This window comes from Schistocerca americana, chromosome 7, assembly GCF_021461395.2.
Source record: "Schistocerca americana isolate TAMUIC-IGC-003095 chromosome 7, iqSchAmer2.1, whole genome shotgun sequence".
In the NCBI taxonomy this organism is placed as follows: domain Eukaryota; kingdom Metazoa; phylum Arthropoda; class Insecta; order Orthoptera; family Acrididae; genus Schistocerca; species Schistocerca americana.
In genome coordinates, this window is record NC_060125.1 from 391,873,003 (window position 1) to 391,898,052 (window position 25,050).

The following is a 25,050-nucleotide window of genomic DNA, read 5'->3' on the forward strand; positions in this document are numbered from 1 at the left end:
TAGGAATGAATGTTGATTCTCAGTGGAAGTGGTGTGAACACACAAAGATACTTGCAAGCAGAATGTCATCAGCCTGTTATGCCGTTTGAATCCTGTCATCAGTGTGTAACATGCAGTGTCTTTTAGTTACATACTATTTATATGTACACTCATTCTTAGCTATGGCATTCTTTTTTCGGGAACAAATGCACAAAATACGTAGATAATTTTCAAAACTCCGGAAAAGAGCCATAAGAATAATAACCAAAAATAGTAGTCGAGCTCATTGTAGAGGTCTGTTCAAAACACTAGGGACTTTACCTGCTGGTTATTACTGCACAAGCATGGAACAAGAGCTAGACTCAACTTACGTTTACCAAGAAAAAATAAACATAAAACTCAAAACAACGTTTTCTACCAAGAAATGAAACTGTACAATAAATTACCAAAAGAGATTAAAGAAATTGCAAAAATACACTTACATAAAAAGCGAGCTAAAAAGTACCTGTTACGCAATACATTTTATACATTGAAGGATTAATTAGATACAGAGTAGGAGTGTGGTAAAAAAATGTTATACAAATAAATAATAATAATGATTATAAACATCCAACATTCCACATAACACCTTCACACTATGTTTTTTCCTTCTTTTTTACTTTTCTAGAAAAACTTACCCCCAAGCTATGCATAGCACAATACTAACACCTCTTTCTTAGCTCATCTCATTATTATAGAGGGATGCTGACTCGGTTTTTCAGAATAGCAAATGGGAAACTGCGGTACAGAAAATGGCCCAGAGAACACCAGTGTGTGTGTGTGTGTGTGTGTGTGTGTGTGTGTGTGTGTGTGTGTGTGCGTAGTGAGTGAAGTGTTACGAAAAATTGTGTGTATAGTGTGTGCAGTGACTGATAGTGAGATATGAGTGAACAGTGTGGCATTACATTATTTAATAAGTTATTTGTAAAAAAAGTATTGTTCACCAGGGGTAAATCTAATGATTGCCTCTAACTAGAAGTCTGTAAATGTATGTGTATACGAATTAGCTTATTTTAAATTGGTCTAAACTTGTAAATACTTTGACATGTCCTATATCCTTGTAAAAAGAGATCTATGGATGAATACAGCTACTACTACCACTACTACTAGTAGTAGACCAGACAAGGTCTGCAATAGGATGCGCGCAAGGGTTGTACAGAGCAATGTAGCGCACACCCAGGAATGTTATTAGGCTCAGATCGACCATATGCAGTACACAGATGGCTGAATGGTTGCATACCTTCACTGTTCTGACACCAAAACGAATCGGAACAGACCGTCACAATCTTTCGTTCTCAGATTCCAACGCTTTCCAGCGCCCAAGCCAGTCGTTTCCAAATAGGATTCCTGCTCAGAAGCCCACCAGTTTACCTTCGCGCAAAACGTACCAAGCGTTGCCGGGTTTTTTTTTTTTTTTTTTTTTTTTTTTTAGGCGTCCTATATAATCTGAAAATGCCACAATCAAGTGCAGTTTAGGATAATAAAATCCTTTGATTTAATACACAAATGCCGCACACAAGTGCTAGTTAATACATATTGTAACTGCATCACATTTACGACCACTAGAACGTATTCTGTTTGAAGAAATGAACATGAGAGGGATTACTGCGAATCTTATGCCACGACGGCATAATGATCAGCAGCAACATCACATGGAGTTCTGTAGGGAACTTGAACGATTGCTTCAAGACTATCTATACATCCTTCCCAACATTGTCACTGATGATGCACGTTGTGTTTATGACTGTGACCCCGCAAGAAAGCAACAATCGTCGCTATGAGAGATTTCTACGTTACCTTGACAAAAAAAGCTAGACTAGTGAAGAGTAACGCTAATGCCTTGATGATATGTTGTATTGATGAGCAGCCGGCCGCGGTGGTCTAGCGGTTCTAGGCGCTCAGTCCGGAGCCGCGCGACCGCTACGGTCGCATGTTCGAATCCTGCCTCGGGCATGGATGTGTGTGATGTCCTTAGGTTAGTTAGGTTTAAGTAGTTCTAAGTTCTAGGGGACTGATGACCATAGATGTTAAGTCCCATAGTGCTCAGAGCCAGCCATATTGATGAGCATCTACATAAATAATTCGTTCCTCTGCCACGGGCTTTCCTCAAAGTGTTCCACCGCGATGTTCTAAGGCGTTTGTAGGAGAATATAAGGAGAAAACATCCACAGAAGTGGCGTACGAACGACCGGGTTCGCCATCAAGATAAAGCACGACCTAATTCATTCTATATTATTTAGGAATTTTTCAATAAAAACATGATACCAGTTGTCCCGTGTCCACCTTACTCACCAGACTTAGTTTCGTATGACTGTTTCTACTTCCCCAAGATGAAAGTTCAATTGAAGAGACAATGATTTGATACTGAGGAGGAAATTCAAGTGAACTGCAGAGGGTACTTAACACCCTAACAAAGACAGACTTCCAGGATGTATTTCCAGAATAGCAGAAACGTTGTGATCGGCGATTCCCCTCTCAAGGTAACTGTTTTGAACAGGAAGATTCTGAGTAAGATCTAAATAAGACGTAATAATTTTAATATACGGGAACTTTTGGATACCACCTCTTATTTCCATTTCTCTACAGAAGACAATGTGAAGATAATGCTAATGAGTCGTCCCTGAGAGGAGCTTACCTGCAGAGTGCTGGCTGTAACCCCACAGGAGATGTCTGCCACAGTCGCGTGGTCTCCAGCTACCCATCCAGTTGGCTCCAGGTACTTCTCCAGGTTCCCAAGAGCATCATATATGGCGTCTCTAGCGTCCGCATCCACATTTCTTTTCCCCAGGAAGAAAACAGGAAACTGCAATTATGTAAGAGCGTCAGTAAGATAACGTCTGCTACTTTAATTTGGAAATCAGGGTGATGGATACTTAAAATGACTAGACACTATCGACGAAAATACATAAATTAATAAAAAATCGTAAAATAGGAAACTTAAGTTCCTGTTTCTTCATTTTACAGCTACATCTCTACATCTTCCACACAGGTAATTAAACAGTCCGTGTAAGCACAAACATCGTGATTCATGTCTGGTTACTGGTCTTTGGCTTATCACATACTCCTTCTTACCTGAAATAGTGAAGGTATTGATTCAAAAAAAAAACTGTGACCATTACCGTATTATCTATCACACAAAAAAGGGCACTCGACTACGTAAATTGTAGTACGTGGCTAAATAAATCTGAACATGATTAAATAAGGTACTCTTCAGTCTTAACTAGGTATAGAAAATAGTACATATCCCTAGATTCTCAAGTAACTAGAAATGAGGTAGCATCTGACTGGAGTAACGAAATGTGAAGTGTTCCTCAGGGTTCTCTACTAGGGCTGCTTCTTTTCCAGACATAAACAAATTGTCTACCTTAGACGCAACTGATAACTCTAGTACTGTTCTGTTTATGAATGATACAAGTTCAACTACATCTACATCTACACTCCGCAAGCCACTTTATAGTATTTGGCGCAGGTTACTTCGAATGCTAATGCCACTTGTCACTCTTCCTGCTCCAGCCACAAATAGTTTATGGGAAGAATCAATGCTAGTAAATCTCCATGTGACTTCCAATCCCTCTAATTTTACATTCATGGTCGTTTTGCAAGATATACGTAGGAGGCAGCACATATTGGTTGACTCTTGTAGAAATTTACAATCCCAGAGCTTTAACAGTAAATCACTCAGTAGTCCAAAACGTGTCTCTCGCAGCGTCTGCCACTCAAGTTGGCTGAACATCTCCATGTCAGACAAATATTTGTCTAGTTCGACAATTGCTGCACATCCTGGGTCATGAATTTCTTGGAGCTGATTTATTGTTTCATCGAAGTCCTCCCAAATTGAAGAGCTCTCGCCTGTTACAGTGGTAACTGGTTCAGATCGTTGATGTGTTTCTTCTTGTTGAGCTAGCAGTGATTTCATTTTTGCTATTACACTCGTGTAGCAGTCATGGAACGTCGACTCATCAGCATATCCTTGTTTTTTGAACTGGGTGTCCAATAAAGTTGCTGGTGCAACCACTTCGTTGCTGGAGATGACCCCAAATCGCTCTGACACATTTTGCAATACGTTTATCGGTTCGCTCGCAATTAAAACGTAAATTCGAGTGTCCATAATAAAAAATCCTATAGTAAGAGGAGTCGTGAGGAACGTAATCTGATCAGTTTAAACAAATAAAAATAAAATAAAAACAAATGATGTATACATAACATAATTATGTAATATACATACCGGTATTACTACGAAGAACAATATCCAGTAGAGACGAACTCCAATGCAGAGGCGCTGAGTCAAGCAGGTCGAGCCGCAAGCTGTATTACTGCGTGAGCTGAGACCGCAGAGACTAGAATGACACCTGAGTTGCTTTGCTCAACGCTCTGGCTAGAGTCGAGAACGGTGGGGTGAGGTGAGCGTTGAGCAGGCGAGTTCCGAGGGTTGGGGGAGCGGTGAACGGCCACCAGTCACCCGCTCCGAGACAAATTGTCCGTTCTCTTACGAGCAGGTTGTTGCAAGTAGTTCTTATGTTCTCTGCTAGGAGGCTCTCTGTCCTGTTGCTCGCATCAACTGCCCGGAGGGCAGGACGTGCGACTGAAATGAGCGCCGATGGAGTGCGATGCTAAGTTAAGGTGCGCCAGACATTGCACGAGGCAGAGGAAGCACAGAGATCGCACGGCATATGTGAAGCACAAAATCCAATGGGGCACTGCACAATGCAGGCAGCCAAGGCAGAAGCAGGGCAGAGGCCGGCGCTGGCTGTGTTGTGTGGCGTGCAGTGTGCTCTGACCAGCAGAGGCCCCGCTGATCTGCTCTGACTCTCTCTCTCTCTCTCTCTCTCTCTCTGCTGTGGGAAATGTTTGGAGTTCCCGTCTTTTTTTCTGAATCACTGATTGTTCACTCCTTTGAAAAATTCAACTCTATGAATCAGTTCAGGAGCGGATCCCCCATCTCTACTCCATGATGCTTTCGGACTTACTAAAAGAACCTAGAATGAAATGTGCTGCTCTTCTTTAGATCTTCTCAATTTTCTCTATCGAGCCTATTCAAGTGTTGGTCGAGCGAGGGTTTTGTAAGCTACCTACCTGCATTTCCTGAGAATTCTGCCAATGAATCTATGTTGCCTGTGATTATTTTTATGCGGCCATTCCACTTTAAATAGTTTCATACACATACTTCTAGATATTTTATGGATGTGACTCCTTCCAGTGATTGTTCTGTAATCGTAGGTATTCATACAGTAATGAGCATTTCTGCCTATTTATGCGCAGTATATTATATTTGTTTGAGTATTCACATCAAATCCCTGCACCAAGCGTCAATCTTCTGGACAATTTCAGTACGATATCTCAGTGTGATCTGCGAGTAGCGTCTTTGATTCATAATCAAAACGTCCTCGGTTCCGGGTTTGAGTCCCACACCCGCTTATATTTTCAATAATAATCAGCATTGGCTCCGCAGACGTCCTGTATGTCACCCTCATTCTGCCAATGGCGTCGTCAAAGAGAGTGGAGGAGCGGACAGAGTTCAGGGCACTCTCTTGTCCTTGGGGTGGGAAAGTGCCGCTAATGGCAGAAGGACCAGCAATGATCAACGACCTGAGGATGCAGACAGCAATGGAAATCACTGCCTAAAAGACACATAATGTGTATCCGCAGGACGTGTGGCCTGTAACTGAAAAAGTGTCATAATGATCTGTTTCCGTGTCCACCTCGTGGCTGCCTCGTCGTGTTAGCCGTTTAGTCTGACGGTAGCGGCTGTATCACGCCGCCCTTGGCCTTAAGCGACCTTGCGGTTGTCATTATATTCCATGGAGTATTTAATCTGGTTGACAACTGTATTATACTTTTACGTTTTAGTTTTTAAACCATGGTGTGATCACATGTAAGTAAATTCCGTTTGTACGTAATTTACGGATGTAATTCTATTAAGTGTATATTATTTTAGTCCATGTCATCATATTTTTAGGTATTCTATGTAACACTCTATTCCGATGAAGATTGCCCTAATGCAGTCGAAACCATGGGCAACTGACAAAAACCGCAACCGAAGTGGCTGCTGTTCAGGAATCACAGGAGGAGCAGATATACTCGGGAAAGGCCAGGAGATACGGCAAGATTTCAGTTGGATTGCATCATGGTCAAACAGAGATTCCGAAGTCAGATAATGGATTGTAGGGCTTACCCAGCAGCGGATATAGACTCGGACCACAATGTAGTAGTGGTGAAGTTTAGGAGATTAGTCAGCAAAAATCTATACGCAAAGGAACAAGGGACGACGAGGTACGCTTGAAGTTATCTAAGGCTATAGACACAGCAATATGGAATAGCTCAGTAGACAGTACATCTGAAGAGGAATGGGCATCGCTAGAAAGAGCAGTCTCAGAAGTTGGAAAGAAAAACATAGGCAGAAAGATGCTAACTGCGAAGAAACCGTGGGTAGCGCAAGAAATACTTCAGTTTGATCGATGAAAGAAGAAAATCCACAAATGTTTAGTGAAATTCAGGAATACAGAAATGCAAGTCACTGAGGAATGAAATTAACAGGAAGTGTAGGGAAGCTAAGACGAAGTGGCTGCATGAAATATACGAAGAAATCAAAAAAGAAATGATTGTCGGAAGAACTGACTAAGCATATAGTAAAGTCAAAATAACGTTCGGTGCAATTAAAATCAAACATGATAACATTAGGAATGCAACGAGAATTCCACTGTTAAATACAGAGGAGAGAGCGGATAGGCGGAAAGAGTACATTGAAGGCCTCTATGAGGTGGAAGATTTGTTTTATGTGATAGAAGAAGAAAAAGGATTTGATTTAGAAGTGTTGCGAATCCAGTATTACAATCAGAATTTAAAAAAGCTTAGGAAGACTTAAGATCAAATAAGGCAGATGGTATAAATAACATTCCATCATAATTTCTAAAAAATCATTGTGGAAGTGGCAAGAAAACGACTATTCACGGTGGTGTGTAAAACGTACGAGTCTGGCGACATATCATCTGACTTTCGGAAATATATCATTCCGAAGACTGTAAGCGCTGAGAAGTGTGAGAGTTATCCCACAATCAACTTAACAGCTCATGCGTCCAAGTTGCTGACAAAACTATAGAGAAGAATGGAGAAGAAAATTGAGGATCAAGACTAAAGAAAAATCAGGACACGTTCAAAGGATCTGTCGACCTGAAAAAAGTGTTCGACAATGTCAAGCCGGCCGAAGTGGCCGAGAGGTTCTAGGCGCTTCAGTCTGGAACCGCGTGACCGCTACGGTCGCAGGTTCGAATCCTGCCTCGGGCATGATTGTGTGTGATGTCCTTAGGTTAGATAGGTTTAAGTAGTTCTAAGTTCTAGGGGACTGATGACCTCAGAAGTCAAGTCCCATAGTGCTCAGAGGCATTTGAACCATTTTTGACAATGTCAAATGGTGCAAGACATTCGAAATTCTGAGGAAATCTGGGGTAAGCTCTAGGAAAAGACGGGTAACATACAACGTGTTCGAGTGGTACGAGGAGTAATAAGAGTGGAAGACCGGGAATGAAGTGCTCGTATTAAAAAGGGTGTAAGACAGAGATGTAGTCTTTCCCCCCTACTGCTCAATCTGTACATCGAAGTAGTAATTAAGGAAATAAAAGAAAGGTTCAGGATTGGAATTATATTTCAGAGTAAAAGGACATCAATGATACGATTCTCTGGTGACACTGTTATCCTCAGTGAACCTGAAGAAGAATTAGATGATCTGCTGAATGGAATGAATACAGAATATGGATTGAGAGCAAATCGAAGTAAGATGAAAGTAATGAGAAGTAGCAAAATGAGAACAGGGAGAAAATTAACAAAATGAGCAAAATGAGAACAGGGAGAAAATTAACATCAGGATTCATGGTCACGAAGTAGATGAAGTTAAGGAATTCTACTGTGTAGGCTGGAAAATAACGAATGACGGACGGAGCAAGGTGGACATCAAAAGCAGATTAGCATAAAGGGCATTCCTGGCCAAGAGAAGTCTATTAGTATCAAACATAGGTCTTAATTTGAGCAAGAAATTTCCGACACGGTACGCTTGGAGCACAACATTGTATGATAGTGAAACATGGGCCGTAGGTAACCCGGAACAGAAGAGAACTGAAGCATTTAAGAAGTGGTGCTACAGACGAATGTTGAAAATTAAGTGGACTGATAAAGGTAAGGAATGAGGAGGTTCTACACAGAATCGGAAAGGAAAGGAATGTGTGGAAAACGCTGACAAGGAGAAGGAACAGGATGATAGGACATCTTTTAAGACATCTGGGACTGATGTCCATGGTACTAGAGGGAGCTGTAGAGGGAAAAAAACTGCAGAGGAAGGCAGAGATTGGTATACATCCAGCAAATAATTGAGGACATAAGTTGCAAGTGCTACTCTGAGATGAAGAGATTGCAGAGGAGAGGAATTTGTGGTGGGTCACATGAAACCAGGGCATGGCTGAAGTTACTTTTACACCTGAAGATTTCTCTCTGCTGAGAGTGGTATAATGTGTTGTGTTTGCTGGAAAAACTTTTCATTCCAATCATACAGCTAGCCTGATAATCCCTGAGAAGCGAGGTGTTAGCAGTTTCTGCACAGTAGAGCTGATTTATGTCACCTATAGTGGCACAGTAACCACCCCCTATTCTAGAGTCACTGGGTTTTCCCTACCTCTCCCGCTTTCCCACTCGTCTGGAATATACTCTCGCCCTTCCCCCTAAGCCTGATCTACTTTCACTGGGTTTTCCCCACCCTTCCTGACAGTGTTGGCGTAGACAAACGATTTCGCCTCTCCCCAATCCGAGAGGCCTGGTTATGGTGCAGACAAATGGTTTTCCCCGCCCCCAAATACAGAGCTAGTGCAGAAAAAGGGTGTAAAACAACAGCAACTACCAGTGCAGAAATAGCCTATTTGTGTGTGTGGCATAAACATAATAATACTGCATCACTTTTATTTAAGCAGTTATGGGATTTAAACGATTACACTGTGTAGGTTTTAAACAATTATCACTGATACCTAGTTTTGGCTACTTTGCAGTCACCATTCCAGAAAAACATGAAAGGACGCGGACGTGTTGAAAAGTAATACCTACGGATTTCTGATTCTGTTCTCAATATCGGTTGAGGTATCACATGTCACTCATGTTACTCGCTCGACTTTCCCACTTCGCTGACGCAAGTTGCAACCCTCTGCCACTAGAAGGCTCCAAATTGAAGGGTGTAACATGGTGGTGTGTAATGTAACTACGAGTATATCGGTGCTTGAGAAAAATGAAAGCGCGAATTCTTAGAATTCTTCGACAGATGGAGCACCTTCTCCTTCAGCACGATGATGCCAGGCTACGTATGAGCGGTGCGACATCTGCAACAAGCCGACGTCTTGGTTCCACTTCAGTCCCTTGAAATGAGACGGGAACTGAAACTGAGAGTAGCAAAGCAAAAGCTGAAACGCACAACTCCGTTTTCAAGTGTCCCTTTTCAAGGAAAAACCCAGAAGAATCGTCCCAGTTTTAATCCCTGTACCACCAAAAAGATGGATGACATAACTATTGGGGTCACTGGTGTCGAGAAATAGCTGAAACCGTTAAAACTGAACAAAGCTCCAGGACCCGACGGAATCCCTATCAGATTCTATACTCATTTTGTGGATGAAGTAGCCGATCTCATAACTATAATCTATCGTAGATCCCTCGAACAAAATACCGTGCCCAGTTTTGAGAAAAAGCACAGGTCGCATCCGTTTACAAGAAGAGTAGTAGAAGTGATCTACAAAACTACCGCCCAATATCCTTAACATCGATTTGCTGTAGAATCTTAGAACATACTCTGAAGTCAAACATAATGAGGTATCTTGAACAAAATGCCCTCCTCAATGCCAATCAGCGGTGATTCCGCAAACATCGATCACGCGAAACCCAAGTCGCACTTTTCTCACATGACATACCGAAAGCGTTGGATCACGACAGTCACGTCGATGCAGAATTTTTTGATTTACAAAAAGCATTTGACTCAGTAACAGGCGTACGTATATAGTCAAAAGTACTGTCAAATGGGATATCAAGTGAAATTTGTGACTGGGCTGAGGACTTTTTGCTAGGGAGGACGCAGCATGTTTTCTTGGATGGAGAGTCATCTTCAGATGTAGAAGTAACTTCAGATGTGCCCCAGGGAAGTGTGTTAAGACCCTTGCTGTTCATATTGTGTATTAAAGCCCTTGCAGACAATATTAATAGTAACCTCAGGCTTTTTGCAGATGATACAGTTACCTATAAAGAAATACTTTCTGAAAGAAGCTGCATAAATGTTGAGTCACATCTTGATAAATTTTCAGAGAGATGCAAAGATGGGCAACTTGCTTTAAATGTTCAAAAATACAAAATGTTGCACTTCACAAAATGAGAAAAGGTAGTATTCTATGGGTACAATATCAATTAGTCACTGCTGGAATCGACCAACTCGTACAAACACCTGAGTGTAACACTCTGTAGCAATGTGAAATGGAATGATCGCATAGGTTCAGTAGTGAATAAAGCAGGTGGTAGACTTCGGTTTATTGGTAGAATAACGGGGAAGTGCAGTCAGTCTACAAAGGAGATTGCTCACAAATCACTCGCGCGACCGATTCTAGAATAGTGCTCAAATGTGTGGGACCCGTACCAAGTAGGACTAACGGGGGGTATTGAAAGCATACAGACAACGACAGCAAGGATGGTCACAGGTTTGTGTCATCCATCCCCAGAGTATCACAGAGATACTAAAGGAATTGAAAGGAAGACTCTTGAAGATACGCGTAAACAATCCAGAGAAAGTCTATTAACAAATAGTTTCAAGAACCGGCTTTAAATGATGAGTCTAGAAACATACTACAAGCCTCTAGTGTCACTCACATAGGGATCGTGAGGAAAAGACTGGAATAATTTCTGCAAGCACAGAGGCATTCAATCAGTCATTCTCCCCCCGTTCCACACGTGAATAGAACGAGAAGAAACCCTAATAACTAGTACAATGGGACGAACCATTTGCTATCTACCTCACGGTGGCTTGTAGAGTACAGATGTATATGTAGGTGCAGCCGTTTGCAAGTTGTGGCTCACGCTGGCATCAGTGACGCCTGTCGCTTGGTTTCTGAAGCCATCCTCAGTTCGTACGGACGGCTGGCGGAAGTGAAGAAGGCTGCTGGCCTCCCTCTCGGGGTGCAAACAGAGCTCACAGTTTGCAGCATGTTTCCCAGAATTGATCGGGGTCCTGTGCTTTGCAGCCGAATGGAGAGTCTCAGTCATAGGTTCCGTCGATTCTATGCTGCAGATTTCTACGCCTGCGTTATGGCGTGGAGAATTTTAGGGTTCCTCTTGATAGGAAACAGCTATTCGGCTAACAAAGTACTTGCAGAGTGCGTATGGGTATTTTTAGATTGAGATCTTAAAGAAACTTGTTGTTGTGCAATAAATGTATTCGCCATTGCGAATAAGGACAACCGCCAGTTCTAGAATGGAATGACGACAGTGAAAATTTGTGCCGGACTGGGGCTCGAACCCAGATTCCCGCTTATCGCGAGCGGTCGCCTTACCACCTGGCTATCTGCGCACGACTCACGGCCACACCCAAACTTCCATATGTCGTCAACCATGCGCCTACTACCTGTATTCGTACATACATGTATATTCGCGTACAGGTCAGACGTTGCACTAAGAAGTCGCTTGCCCGGTATCGGCAGAGAAATGCGGTATTGCAGTGCCTGTGTTAGTCTGATTACGATGCATGCATTTCCAAAAGAACTTGGCATCGTGTTCAGAATAACACAGGCAATACAATATCATACTTGTTGTGGTTGTTGTTGTTGTTGTTACAGTCTTCAGTCCTGAGACTGGTTTGATGCAGTTCTCCATGCCACTCTATCCTGTGCAAGCCTCTTCATCTTCGAATAACTACTGAAATCTACGTCCTTCTGAACCTTCTGTCTGTATTCATCTCTAGGTCTCTATCTACAATTCTTACCACCCATACTACCCTCCAACACTAAACTGATGATCCTTTGACGTCTGAGAATGTGTCCTATGAACAAATCCCTTCTTTTGTACCACTGACTTCTTGTCTGCCCAGTTCTGTTCAGTACCTCCTTATTAGTTACTTCATCAACCCATCTAATTTTCAACGTTCTTCTGAGCAATACATTTCGAAAGCTTTTATTCTAGAAGTTTGGAAGCTAGGAGACGAGGTATTGGCATAATTGAAGCTGTGAGGACGGGTTGCGAGTCATGCTTGGGTAGCTCAACTGGTAGAGCACTTGCCCGCGAAAGGCAAAGGACCCAAGTTCGAGTCTCCGATCGGTACACAATTTTAATCTGCCAGGAAGTTTCGCTTCTATTCTAATTTTCTCTAAATTGTTTATCCTCCATGTTTCACTTCTACACATGGCAACACTCCAAAGAAATACCTTGAGAAAAGACTTCCTAACACTCAAATCTGTATTCGATGTTAACAAATATCTCTCCTTCAGAAATTCTTTTCTTGCCATTGCCAGTCTACATTTTATATCCTTATATACTTTGGGTATCATCAATTATTCTTCTGCCCAAATAGAAAAAAGTCATCTACTACTTTAAGTGCCTCATTTCCTAATCTAATTTCCTCAGCATCCCCTGATTTAATTCGACTACATTACATTATCCTTGTTTTGTTTTTGTTGACGTTCATCTTATACTTTTCTTTCAGGACACTGTCCATTCCTTTCAACTGCTCTTCCAAGTCCTTTGCTATCTCTGACAGAATCACGAAGTCATCGGCAGTACTCAAAGTTTTTGTTCCTTCTCCCTTAACTTTAATTCCTACACAAAATTTTTCTTTGGTTTCTTTTACTGCTTGTTCAATGTACCGATTGAATAGCATTGGGGATAGGTTACAACTCTGTCTCACTCCCTTCCCAACCACTGCTTCCCTTTCATGTTTCTCGACTCTTATAACTGCCATCCGGTTTCCGTACAAATTGTAAATAGCCTTTCGCTCCCTGTATTTTACCCCTGCCACCTTTAGAATTCGAAAGAGAGTATTCCAGTCAACATTGTCAAAAGCTTTCTCTAAGTCTACAAATGCTAGAAACGTAGGTTTGCCTTTCCTTAATCTATTTTCTAAGATAAGTCGTAGGGTCAGTATTGCCTCTCGTGTTTCTACATTTCTCCGGAATCCAAACTGATCTTCCCTGAGATCGGTCTCCAGCAGTTTTTCCATTCTTCTGTAAAGAATTCGTGTAATTATTTTACAGGCAAGACTTATTTAACTGATAGTTCGGTAATTTTCGCACTGTCAGCAACTGCTTTCTTTGGAATTGGAGTTACTACATTTTTTTTAACGTTTGTATTCCCTTTCGCCTGTTTCATTTGCTACACTCTTGCATTTTCTCATTTTATTAGTTAAATTCAGTATCTCCTGTGTTATCCAAGGATTTCTATTTGGTCTTGTCTTTTTGCCTGTTTGATCCTTTGCTGCCATCACCATTTCAGCTCGTAAACCTACCCAATCGTCTTCTATTGTATTCCTTTCCCCATATCTAATCAGCAGCTACCTACTGCTCCTTTTGAAACTCTCAACAACCTCTGGTTCTTTCAACTTATCCAGGTCCTATCTTCTTAATTTCCTACCTTTTTCTATTTTTTTCAGTTTTAATCTACAGCTCATAGGCAATACATTGTGGTCAGAGTCCACATCTGCCCCTGGAAATGTCTTACAATTTAAAAAGTGCTTCCTAAACCTTTGTCTAATCATTATATAATCAATCTGAAACCTCCCAGTGTCTCCAGGTCTCTTACGTATGCAGCCTTCTGTTATGGTTCGTAAACAAACAATGATTAAGTTACGCTCTGTGCAACATTCTACCAGGCGGCTTCCTCTTTATTCCTTTACCCCAGTCCATATTCACCTACTATTTTTCCTTCTCTTCCTCTACTATCGAATTCCAGATCCCCCATCACCATTTAATTTTCGTCTCCTTTAATTGTCTGAATAATTTCTTTTATCACATCATACATTTCTTCAATCTCTTCATCATGTGCAGAGCTGATTGGTATATAAACTTGTACTACTGTGGTAGGTTTGGACTTCATATCTATCTTGGCTATGATAAAGCGTTCACTATGCTGTTCATAGTAGTTTACCTGCATTACTATATTCTTACTCATTATTAAATCCACTAATGCATTACCCCTATTTGACTTTGTTCTTATAGCTCTGCATTCACCTGACCAGAAGTCCTGTTCCGCCTGCCACCAAACTTCACTAATTCCCTCTATATCTAACTTCAAGCTATCCATTTCCTTTTTTAAATTTTCTAACCGACCTGCCTGATTAAGGAATCTAACATTCCACGCTCCGATCTGTAGAATTCCAGTTTTGATTCCCTTGATGACCACATCCTCCTGAGTAGCCCCCACCCGGAGTTCCGAATGGTGGTTTATTTTACCTCCAGAATGTTTTACCCAAGGGGATGCCATCATTTAAGATTATAGTAGAGCTGCATGCCCTCGGGAAAAATTACAGCTGTAGTTTCCCCTTGATTTCAGCCATTCGCAGTACCACTAGAGCAAAACCGCTTTGGTTGATGTTACAACCCCAGATCAGTCAATCATACAGCCTGTTGCCCCTGCAGCTACTGGAAAGACTGCTGCCCTTTTTCAGGAACCTCACATTTGTATGGCCTCTCAACAGATAATCTTCCGTTGTGGTTGCACCTATGGTATAGCTATCTTCATCGCTGAGGCACACAAGCCACCCCACCGACGTTAAGGTCTATGGTTCGTGGATGGGGCGGGGGGTTAAGACACTTGTAATGTCAAAAATTTTCACAGCTAACTATCGAAATATTCGTAACAAGTTTCTGTATGTACTGCCCTTTAGGAAAGTTATCGCAATCAAATTATTCTCGAAACCGAGTCTGGTACCGCGGAATCCGAATCCCCACCAGACGTCATTGACATCGAAGACCCATAGAGGTCTCTGTACCATCGCGCCGCAAGCTGTGGCTGCGCTTGCCTCCTGGCCTACTTAGTAGAGATGCGGGATCCGCTCCTGAACTGATTCATAGCGTTGAATCTTTCAAAGGAGTGAACAATCAGTGATTCAGAAAAAAAGAACGGTAGCTCCAAACGTTTCCCACAGCAGAGAGAAAGAGAGAGAGAGAGAGAGAGAGAGAGAGCATATCAGTGGGGCCTCTGCTGGTCAGAGCACACTACATGCCACACAACACAGCCAGCGCCGGCCTCTGCCCTGCTTCTACCTTGGCTGCCTGCATTGTGCAGTGCCCCATTGGATTTTGTGCTTCACATATGCCATGCCGTCTCTGTGCTTCCTCTGCCGCATGCAGTGTCTGGCGCAGCTTAACTTAGTATCGCAGTCCGTCGGCGATCGATTCAGTCGCACGTCCTGCCCTCCGGGCAGTTAATGCGAGCAACAGGACAGAGTGCCACCTAGCGGAGAACATAAGAACTACTTGCAACAATCTGCTCGCAAGAGAACGGGCGATTTGTCTCGGAGCGGGTGACTGGTGGCCGTTCATCACTCCCCCCACCCTCGGAACTCTCCCGCTCAACGCTCACCCCACCGTTCTCGACTCTAGCCAGAGTGTTAAGCAAAGCAACTCAGGTGTCACTCTGGTCTCTGCAGTCTTAGCTCACGCAGTAATACAGCTCGCGGGTCGACCTGCTTAACTCAGCGCCTCTGCATCGGAGTTCGTCTCTACTGGATATTGTTCTTCGTAGCAATACCGCTATGTATATTACATAATTATATTATGTATACATCATTTATTTTTATTTTATTTTTATTTGTTTAAACTGATCAGATTAGGTTCCTCACGACTCCTCTTACTATAGGATTTTTATTATGGACACTCGAATTTACGCTTTAATTACGAGTGAACCGATAAACGTATAGCAAAATGTGATACACCAATATTTTCCTTGTTTTATTCTGCGTAAGGCTATATGCAGCACTGTAGTCTTACAGTCAAATTTATATATATATTTTTCTTATTCTGGTACGGATTTTGCGATTTTAGGCGTCTTCGGAAGGAAACGTTCACTTTAAAAATATATGGCTTGCGATGTATTTGGACAAGGTTAATGAATTTTTAATACATTATAGCCAAATATATTGTTAATGTAAATCTCAAGTTACAACATTTTCCGATCACCCAAAAAACCACGATAGTGCAAAATAAGTCAATAATCAAAAACTTTGTCATATCGTGGAAATTTCAATAAACAATACAAAATTCTTACTCATTATCTGTGTTACTTCAAAATAGGATCAAATAAGATCAAAATACAGGTATAGTACTGGAATAAACCATGTTTAAAGGGCAATGTGCCTTCCATTTATTTTCTATTGTGAATGAGTGGTGAGTCATGAAAAAGAGCTAGTTCATTTCAGGGAGTGAACAGTTCTGATCCGATCTCTGAAAAGAACAGTTTTGCCCCTCTCTACTGCTTAGGGCACCACAGTGGAACACGTGGTTGCAGCGGCCAATAGCGGCGTTCCCGATCAAGTACTTAAGCGCCTGCCTGTTGCTCAGCCACTACGACCTCATTCCGTTCCCCCACCTCCTCCTTTTCGTTGAAAGGATACGGATCCTGAACACCTCCCGTAAAGTCGATCCTCCTCACCTGCTTGTCTCACCCATCCTCTCCCACCCCAGCCCGCTGTCGCGCCTGTATTCCTACGTCCCACCCGGTGTCCATCTCTCCACCCTCCTTACCCTCTCCCAAGGTGGCTTCCGCCAGTTCCCCCTCCCTGATGATGTCCTCCTCCCCTCCATCTACCCCTCCTATCAACTTTGATCCTCCCCTCCCACATCCTGTATTTTTTCCTTTGGGCACCCTCCCTCCCTTCTCTCTCCTTTCCCCCCCTTCCTCCACTCCTCTTCCCCCAGGCTTCCCCTCCCCTTTCCTCCCTCCCCCCTACCTCCCCTGCCAGTGGCATCTCTGCTCTCCCTGCTCCCTCTCCCACCTCCCCTCCTTCTCTCTTGGCAGGTCCCCGGACTCGTACACACTTAGTGAACATTCGCACACTGGAGATCAATGCCTCGTGTTTCTCTGTGTGCCGTCATTTGTGCTTAGGTGGTTCAGTGTTATTTGTCTTGTGCACCTACGTTCGCGTGTGACAATTTTTGTCTATGTGTGTGTCCAAGTGTCTGAACAAATTTTATCTTGGTCTCTACGCCTGTGAACGGCTCCATGTATTTTAAAAAGTGTTTGTCTCCCTTTATATGTCCACTGTATTTTTTCTCTAATTGTCTTCATTTGTATCTTTTGTGTTTCTCTGTGGCCAAAGAGTGGCGTAGTATGCTGCTGCTGGCCTGCCTGTAAACAGGTTTAAAAATAAAAAAAAATAGAAAACAAAACCTCAGCCGCCAGTCTAACCTCGCGTGCGTCTCAGGAGATGTCACCTCAGACAGCGTATTGACTTTCGTGCTTCTATACAAGTGGACGTGGTTGTCTTGTTTGGTTCGTGACTCTGTTTTCTGTTCTTGTTGTGTCATAAGGTCCTTCATTGGTCGTGTCCATCCTCTCCCGTTGTGTTGTTCATGGGCCGCTCCGTGGATCCTGCCGCGTTTCCATCACTACAACCCCACGATCGTTCCGGTCACTGTTACAGCACCAAGAGCTGGCTGAACCCTGAAGCAGAAACCTCTGATAAACTTTTAGCGAAGGATGCACTGTATATTTAAAATACAAAGTTTAAAGCTATGGAATAGTGAGTAATCATTGTAGTCGATAAAAATATTGTGCCTGTCGAGATCGAAATAGGGTCTGACTGTGGAATTATCTGGACACATGTAACGGGTCTAACTGAACTCAACTATCGGATGTTTATACGAACCACCAGATTCCACCGTGACAGTTTTAGAACCATTCAAGGAAAGTTTATGTTCAGTAGCACGAATATAAGCACATCATGCAGTATTAGTTGGAGGGGACTTTAACTTACTGAGTAGAAAGCTGGGATGTATATGGGTTCATTGCAGGTGGTATCGACAGCAGACTTGTGAAGTATTTTCGAACACATTTTTTGAAAACTCTCTTGAGCAAATAGTTAGACAGGCCACACGCAATGGAAATGTTTTAGACTCTATAGCTGATGGAGTTTTTCGACCACTTCACAAGACAAGATTGCGAAAAAAGCATTTTATTAGATAACAGGTTTCGGCAGAGGTATGCCTCATCATCGGATCTTATGAATAAAACTGATGAACAACACGTAAAAAATTTTGAAACATGATATCTGATGAGAGCATAGTTCTGTCGAAAAAGGGCCATAAAAGAAAATAGCAATAGCGGCTTGTGAAGTTTTTTTCCGTTATATACGCTGTAGATCTCCCTCAGACTGACGATATCAGGAGTAGAGAAGGGGAAAATTGTTCTTTTAGAGATCGGATCAGAGCTGTTCACTCACTGAAATGAACTAGCTCTTTTTCATGACTCACCACTCATTCACAATAGAAAATAAATGGAAGGCACATTGCCCTTTAAACTTGGTTTATTCCAGTACTATACCTGTATTTTGATCTTATTTGATCCTATTTTGAAGTAACACAGATAATGGGCAAGAATTTTGTATTGTTTATTGAAATTTCCACGATATGACAAAGTTTTTGATTATTGATTTATTTTGCACTGTCGTGGTTTTGGCTTTGTAGCCATTATCACGTGCAAGGTGAAATATTTATTACATATCTGAATGATTGTAATATTGTGACAACAATCATTCAGACATGTCAGATATGTAATAAATATTTCACCTTTGCACGTGATAATGGCTACAAAGCTAAAAGAGCATGCTGATAACGACGCTTTTGAGTGCCCCGCAAAACAAACCTCCACATCTAAATAGTGATAGTGTGAAATGAAGTAATAATAAAACGTATTCAAATGGTTGCATTTTCATTCATAAAGTACAGTATGACTGTAGTCCGCAATGAAGGAAATATCACTGATAGGTTTATATTACATCCTGCATCACTTTGAGATAGAAAAGTTATACATTTCATCTGGTGCAAAAAATAAAAATATTACAATAAGATTTTAAGTATTTCTATCAGGTAGGGAAATTTTGAAAATAAGACTGATTCATATTATGTAAACAAACTTTAATTGCATAAAAAGTAACATACAAAAACTGTAATATATTTTGGTATGCACAGTCGACACACACAATGGGTATATGTTATAGGAAAAACTAATCAATGTTCTGATTTATAAATAAAATTTGTTCATTTTTACTAGAGGTGAGTCTGTTCCTTCTGTCGTTGCATATTTGTCCTGCTTTTGAGAAGATACGCTCACAGGGAACTGATGTAGCTGGGATGCATAATATTTGCAGGACTAGTTCATACAGTGTTGGGTACAGCAACCTTCTAGTGCCCCACCAGTTTAAAGGATCGCTGTTTCTACACAAATATGCCTCAGACAAATATTTGTCTAGTTCGACAATTGCTGCACATCCCGGGTCATGACTTCCTTGGAGCTGATTTATTGTTTCATCGAAGTCCTCCCAAATTGAAGAGCTCTCGCCTGTTACGGTGGTAACTGGTTCAGATCGTTGATGTGTTTCTTATTGTTGAGCTAGCAGTGATTTCATTTTTGCTATTACACTCGTGTAGCAGTCATGGAACGTCGACTCATCAGCAAATCCTTGTTTTTTGAACCGGGAGTCCAATAAAGTTGCTTGTGCAACCACTTCGTTGCTGGAGATGACCCCAAATCACTCTGACACATTTTGCGATATGTTTATCGGTTCGCTCGCAATTAAAACGTAAATTCGAGTGTCCATAATAAAAAATCCTATAGTAAGAGGAGTCGTGAGGAACGTAATCTGATCAGTTTAAACAAATAAAAATAAAATAAAAACAAATGAGGTATACATAACATAATTATGTAATATACATACCGGTATTACTACGAAGAACAATATCCAGTAGAGACAAACTCCGATGCAGAGGCGCTGAGTCAAGCAGGTCGAGCCGCAAGCTGTATTACTGCGTGAGCTAAGACTGCAGAGACCAAAGTGACACCTGAGTTGCTTTGCTCAACGCTCTGGCTAGAGTCGAGAACGGTGGGGTGAGGTGAGCGTTGAGCAGGCGATTTCCGAGGGTGGGGGGAGCGGTGAACGGCCACCAGTCACCCGCTCCTAGACAAATTGTACGTTCTCTTGCGAGCAGGTTGTTGCAAGTAGTTCTTATGTTCTCTGCTAGGAGGCTCTCTGTCCTGTTGCTCGCATCAACTGCCCAGAGGGCAGGACGTGCGACTGAAATGAGCGCCGGCGGAGTGCGATGCTAAGTTAAGGTGGCCAGACACTGCACACAGCAGAGGAAGCACAGAGATCGCACAGCATATGTGAAACACAAAATCCAATGGGGCACTGCACAATGCAGGCAGCCAAGGCAGAAGCAGGGCAGAGGCCGGCGCTGGCTTTGTTGTGTGGCGTGCAGTGTGCTCTGACCAGCAGAGGCCCCGCTGATCTGCTCTGACTCTCTCTTTCTCTCTCTCTGCTGTGGATAATGTTTGGAGCTACCGTTCTTTTTTTCTGAATCACTGATTGTTCACTCCTTTGAAACATTCAACTCTATGAATCAGTTCAGGAGAGGGTCCCCCATCTCTAGTCAGGAGTCCACTCTGGTAGCTGAGTGATCAGCGTGACAAATTGTCAATCCTAAGGGCCCGGGTCGGAAATTTTCTGCGCTCAGGGACTGGGTGTTGTGTTGTCCTAATCATCATCATTTCATCCCCATCGAAGCACAAGTAGCCAAAGTAGCGTCAAGTCGAAAGAACTGCACCCGGCAAACGGTCTACCCCATGGGAGGCCGTAGTCACAGAACATTACATTTTGTTTACCATGTCAGGAATATGTAATGAAACATGACTCGGCTGATAACCCAAGAGAACTTCACCATCGAACCTCGTTTGTTTGTGTATTTCAAACTGCCTTGTATGCGGCAGTGCAAGGATCTGCTTGTGTATGTCAAACTGTATTGCATCCACCAAAAAACGTTTCTAGCTCCATAACTAAAATGATGGAAATTTGCTTTAAATTACTTTGTAAGTGGTTTAAATACATCAACAACATGATAGAAAAAAACTTTTCTACTTTAAAAAATATAACTCGTTGCTGAAATTCTCTAATATAAAACTAAAAAACTGTCTAATGAAACAAGTTTAGTGTTACCTGTCACAATTTATTTCTACGACGCATATCAGAAGTTCAAACCTCCATCATCAGATGGATTTACATGAATTTCCGCGACAAATGCGTGTTGTGTTACGACATTAGTAATGAGTCATACACACATTTCGCCTCACATTGTATTTTACGTATACAAGTAGGGTAACTTTGTAACTCTCCATCACGGAAATGTACACACATCAAAAAAAGTTTTGCATCACCTCGGTTCCGAGAATTCCGGTACCTGTACAGAAAATTGGAATAGAGATCAACATAAACAACATTTCTGCCCTTTTTATTGTTCATGAATACCACACATTGCATTTTGTACCAGCAAACAGCGAGACCTTCAGAGGTGGTGGCCCAGATTGATGTACACACCGGTACCTGCAATACCCAGTAGCACGTCCTCCTGCATTGATGCACGCCTGTATTCATCATGGAATACTATCTACAACTTCATCAAGGCACTGTTGGTCCAGATTGCCCCACACCTCAACTGCGATTCGGCGTAGATCCCTCAGAGTGGTTGGTGGGTCACGTCGTCCATGAACAGCCCTTTTCAATCTATCCCAGGCATATTCGATAGGGTTCATGTCTGGAGAACATGCTGGCCACTCTAGTCGAGTGATGTCGTTATCCTGAAGGAACTCATTCACAAGATGTGCACGATGGGGGCGCGAACTCTCGTCCATGAAGACGAATGCCTCGCCAATTTGCTGCCGATGTGGTTGCACTGTCGGTCGGAGGATGGCATTCACGTATCGTACAGCCGTTACGGCGCCTTCTATGACCACCAGCGGCGTACGTCGGCCTCACATAATGCCACCCCAAAACATCAGGGAACCTCCACCTTGCTGCATTCGCTGGACAGTGTGCTTAAGGCGTTCAGCCTGACCGGGTTGCCTCCAAACACGTCTCCGATGATTGTCTGGTTGATGGCATATGCGACACTCATCGATGAAGACAACGTGATGCCAATCCTGAGCGGTCCGTTCGGCATGGTGTTGGGCCCATCTGTACCCCGCTGCATGGTGTCGTGGTTGCAAAGATGAACCTAGCCATGGACATCGGAGGTGAAGCTGCTCATCATGCAGCCTATTGCGCACCTTTTGAGTCGCAACACGACGTCCTGTGGCTGCACGAAAAGCATTATTCAACTTGATGGTGTTGCTGTCAGGGTTCCTCCGAGCCGGTCATCTACTGCAATAGTAGACCTTGGGCGGCCTGAGTGAGGCTTGTCATCGACAGTTCCTGTCTCTCTGGTGGTGGTGGTGGTGTGTTGGGGCTCATGGGCGCTCAACATCGAGGTCATCAGCGCCCTGACACACATTAAAAGGAACGAATGTGGACAGACCTAAGAAAACTAAAGCACACACTCAAACAAAGCAGGAAAAGAAGGAAAATGCTACCTAAGAAAGTAAAACCTACGGAAAGGGGAAACATAGCAACAAGAATGTCACAGGAAATTGTTATTGGCTGGCCACTTACATAAAATATGGGCGAGCTAGTCACACAGTGAGAAAATTAAAATCCTCTCCCTACAATCTTTGTAAAAACATTTGACAGGGCACAGAACTTTAAAACGTTAGTCACATTCGTCCGAGTGTTGCCTAAAAGAGATGGCAGGTCCCCTGGCAAGTCAGCCGCGACCCGCTGGTCAGAAAATAAAACGCAATCCAATAAAACGTGGCGCACAGTGACCTGGACGCCGCAAGCACCACACATTGGAGGGTCCTTTCGCCGGAGCAGGAAGCCATGCGTCATAGGGCTGTGGCCTATTCGAAGACGAGTGAGGAGAACCTCGTCCCGTCGACGGGGCTGACTGGAAGTACACCACACAAGCGTTGTGGGCTTGACTATACGGACCTTATTGTCAGTCACTTCCAGCCACTCATCCTCCCACCGACGCATGACCCGTGAGCTCAACAGCGAGGTGAGTGCGTGCAAGGGGATAGCACACTGAGATACTTGTGGGGCGAGACACGCCTCCTTGGCTGCGAGATCTGCCCTTTCATTCCCAGCAATGCCAACGTGCCCCGGAACCCAGCAGAAAGCTACAACCTTCCCCAGTCGCTGTAGTCGGAGGAGGGAATCCTGGATGGTCTGGACAATATTGTCTGCCGGATACAAACGTTGCAATGAGTGAAGGGCACTGAGTGAATCGGAACAGACAAGAAATTTAGGAGAGGAAGAATGTCTCATGTGCTCCAGTGCCCGCAAGATCGCAAACAATTCTGCATCAAAGACAGTAAAAGTCTGAGGCAGTCGGACCTTGAGGACACGATATGGAAAAACAACTGAGCAACCAACAGAATCCCCTTGTTTAGACCCATCCGTAAAAACAGCTACATAGTCGTGGTGCTCAGATAAAATGGTAGAAAATGCTGCATTAAAAACGGTGGCAGGAGTGCAATCTTTCTTGTACTGCAATAAATCTAAAATCACTCCGGGCCTTTCAGCAACCAGGGTGGCAGGCGGATAAAACCCTGGATTTGGGGTTGTACAGACTCCACACCGAGGGACTCTAGTAAACGTTGCACACGGATCCCAAACGGCAACGTAGCCCGGGGACGGCGGGAAAAAAGGCGGTCCAGAGGTGGATGGGCAACAATATGGTGAGCAGGCGATCTGGGAACTGCAAGAAACTTACAAGCCTGGCGCACCAGCAGGAGCTGCCGCCGGATGGTAAGTGGCGGTTCGCCAGATTCAGCACAGAGGCTGGGTACGGGACTGGTCCGATAAGCACCTGTGGCCAGTCGGATCCCAGCATGGTGAACAGCGTCAAGGATCCGCAAAGAAGATGGCCTCGCTGACCCATATACTGTGCACCCATAGTCCAGCCGTGAACGCACAAAAGCTCCATAAAACTGTAGGAGACGCGCCCTGTCCGCGCCCCAAGACCTGTGGCTGAGGCACTTGAGGATGTTCAGTGCCTTCAGGGTTCTGGCTTTCAAGTCACTTAGGTGTGGCAGCCATGACAACCTGGAGTCAAAAATTAGGCCCAGAAACCGCACTGTGTCTCTAAAATGTAGGACAGTATCCCCCATATGCAAGGCAGGCAAAGTAAAAATATGACGATAACGATTAAAATGAACACAAACACACTTATCGGCAGAAAACCGAAAACCCGTCTTCGCAGCCCACTCCTCTAAACGCCGCACTGTTAGCTGCAACTGACGGCTCACGGTCGCAAAACTGGAGAAGGAACAGAAAACAGCAAAGTCGTCCACAAATAAGGAGCACTGTACTGGACTCCTCACTGTAGACGTTATACTGTTGATGGCTATGGCAAAGAGGGTAACGCTTAAAACACTGCCCTGGGGGACACCGTTCTCTTGCTCAAAGGGATCAGACAGTGTGTTACCAACGCGGGTCCGAAGAAACCGCTGAGACAGGAAAGACCGAATGAAAATCGGGAGGCAGCCACGAAAGCCCCATTGATGCATTTGTGCAAGAATACAGTGTCTCCAAGTAGTATCATATGCCTTACTGATATCAAAGAAGATACCGATACAGTGATGCTGACGGAGAAAAGCCTGCTGAATAGTCGCGTCTAGGAGGATCAGGTTGTCGATCGTGGACCGATATTTTCGGAATCCACAGTGAAAGCGGCTAAGGAGCTGTCTGGTCTCTAACAGCCAGACCAGACGCCGGTTAACCATCCGTTCCAGGGTCTTTCCGACACAGCTTGTCAAGGCGATACTACGATAACTACCGGGACATGTGCGGTCCTTTCCTGGTTTGAGGAGAGGGATGAGAATTGCCTCCCTCCACGAGGTGGGAAACACTCCTGTCTGCCATATGAGATTAAAACATTCGAGGAGGATTTCCTT

The 25,050-nt window shown here is 43.4% G+C and overlaps 1 protein-coding gene across 1 annotated transcript in view; it reads right to left on the reverse strand.

Moving 5' to 3' along the window:
• The window catches only part of LOC124622329 (glutathione S-transferase D7-like), a 97,223-nt gene that overhangs the window by 16,902 nt on the left and 55,271 nt on the right, over nucleotides 1-25,050 (reverse strand). Inside the window, exon 5 of the mRNA XM_047148006.1 lies at nucleotides 2,654-2,821. Within this exon, the coding sequence (XP_047003962.1) occupies nucleotides 2,654-2,821 (168 nt within the window). The remainder of the gene's footprint in view (nucleotides 1-2,653; nucleotides 2,822-25,050) is intronic.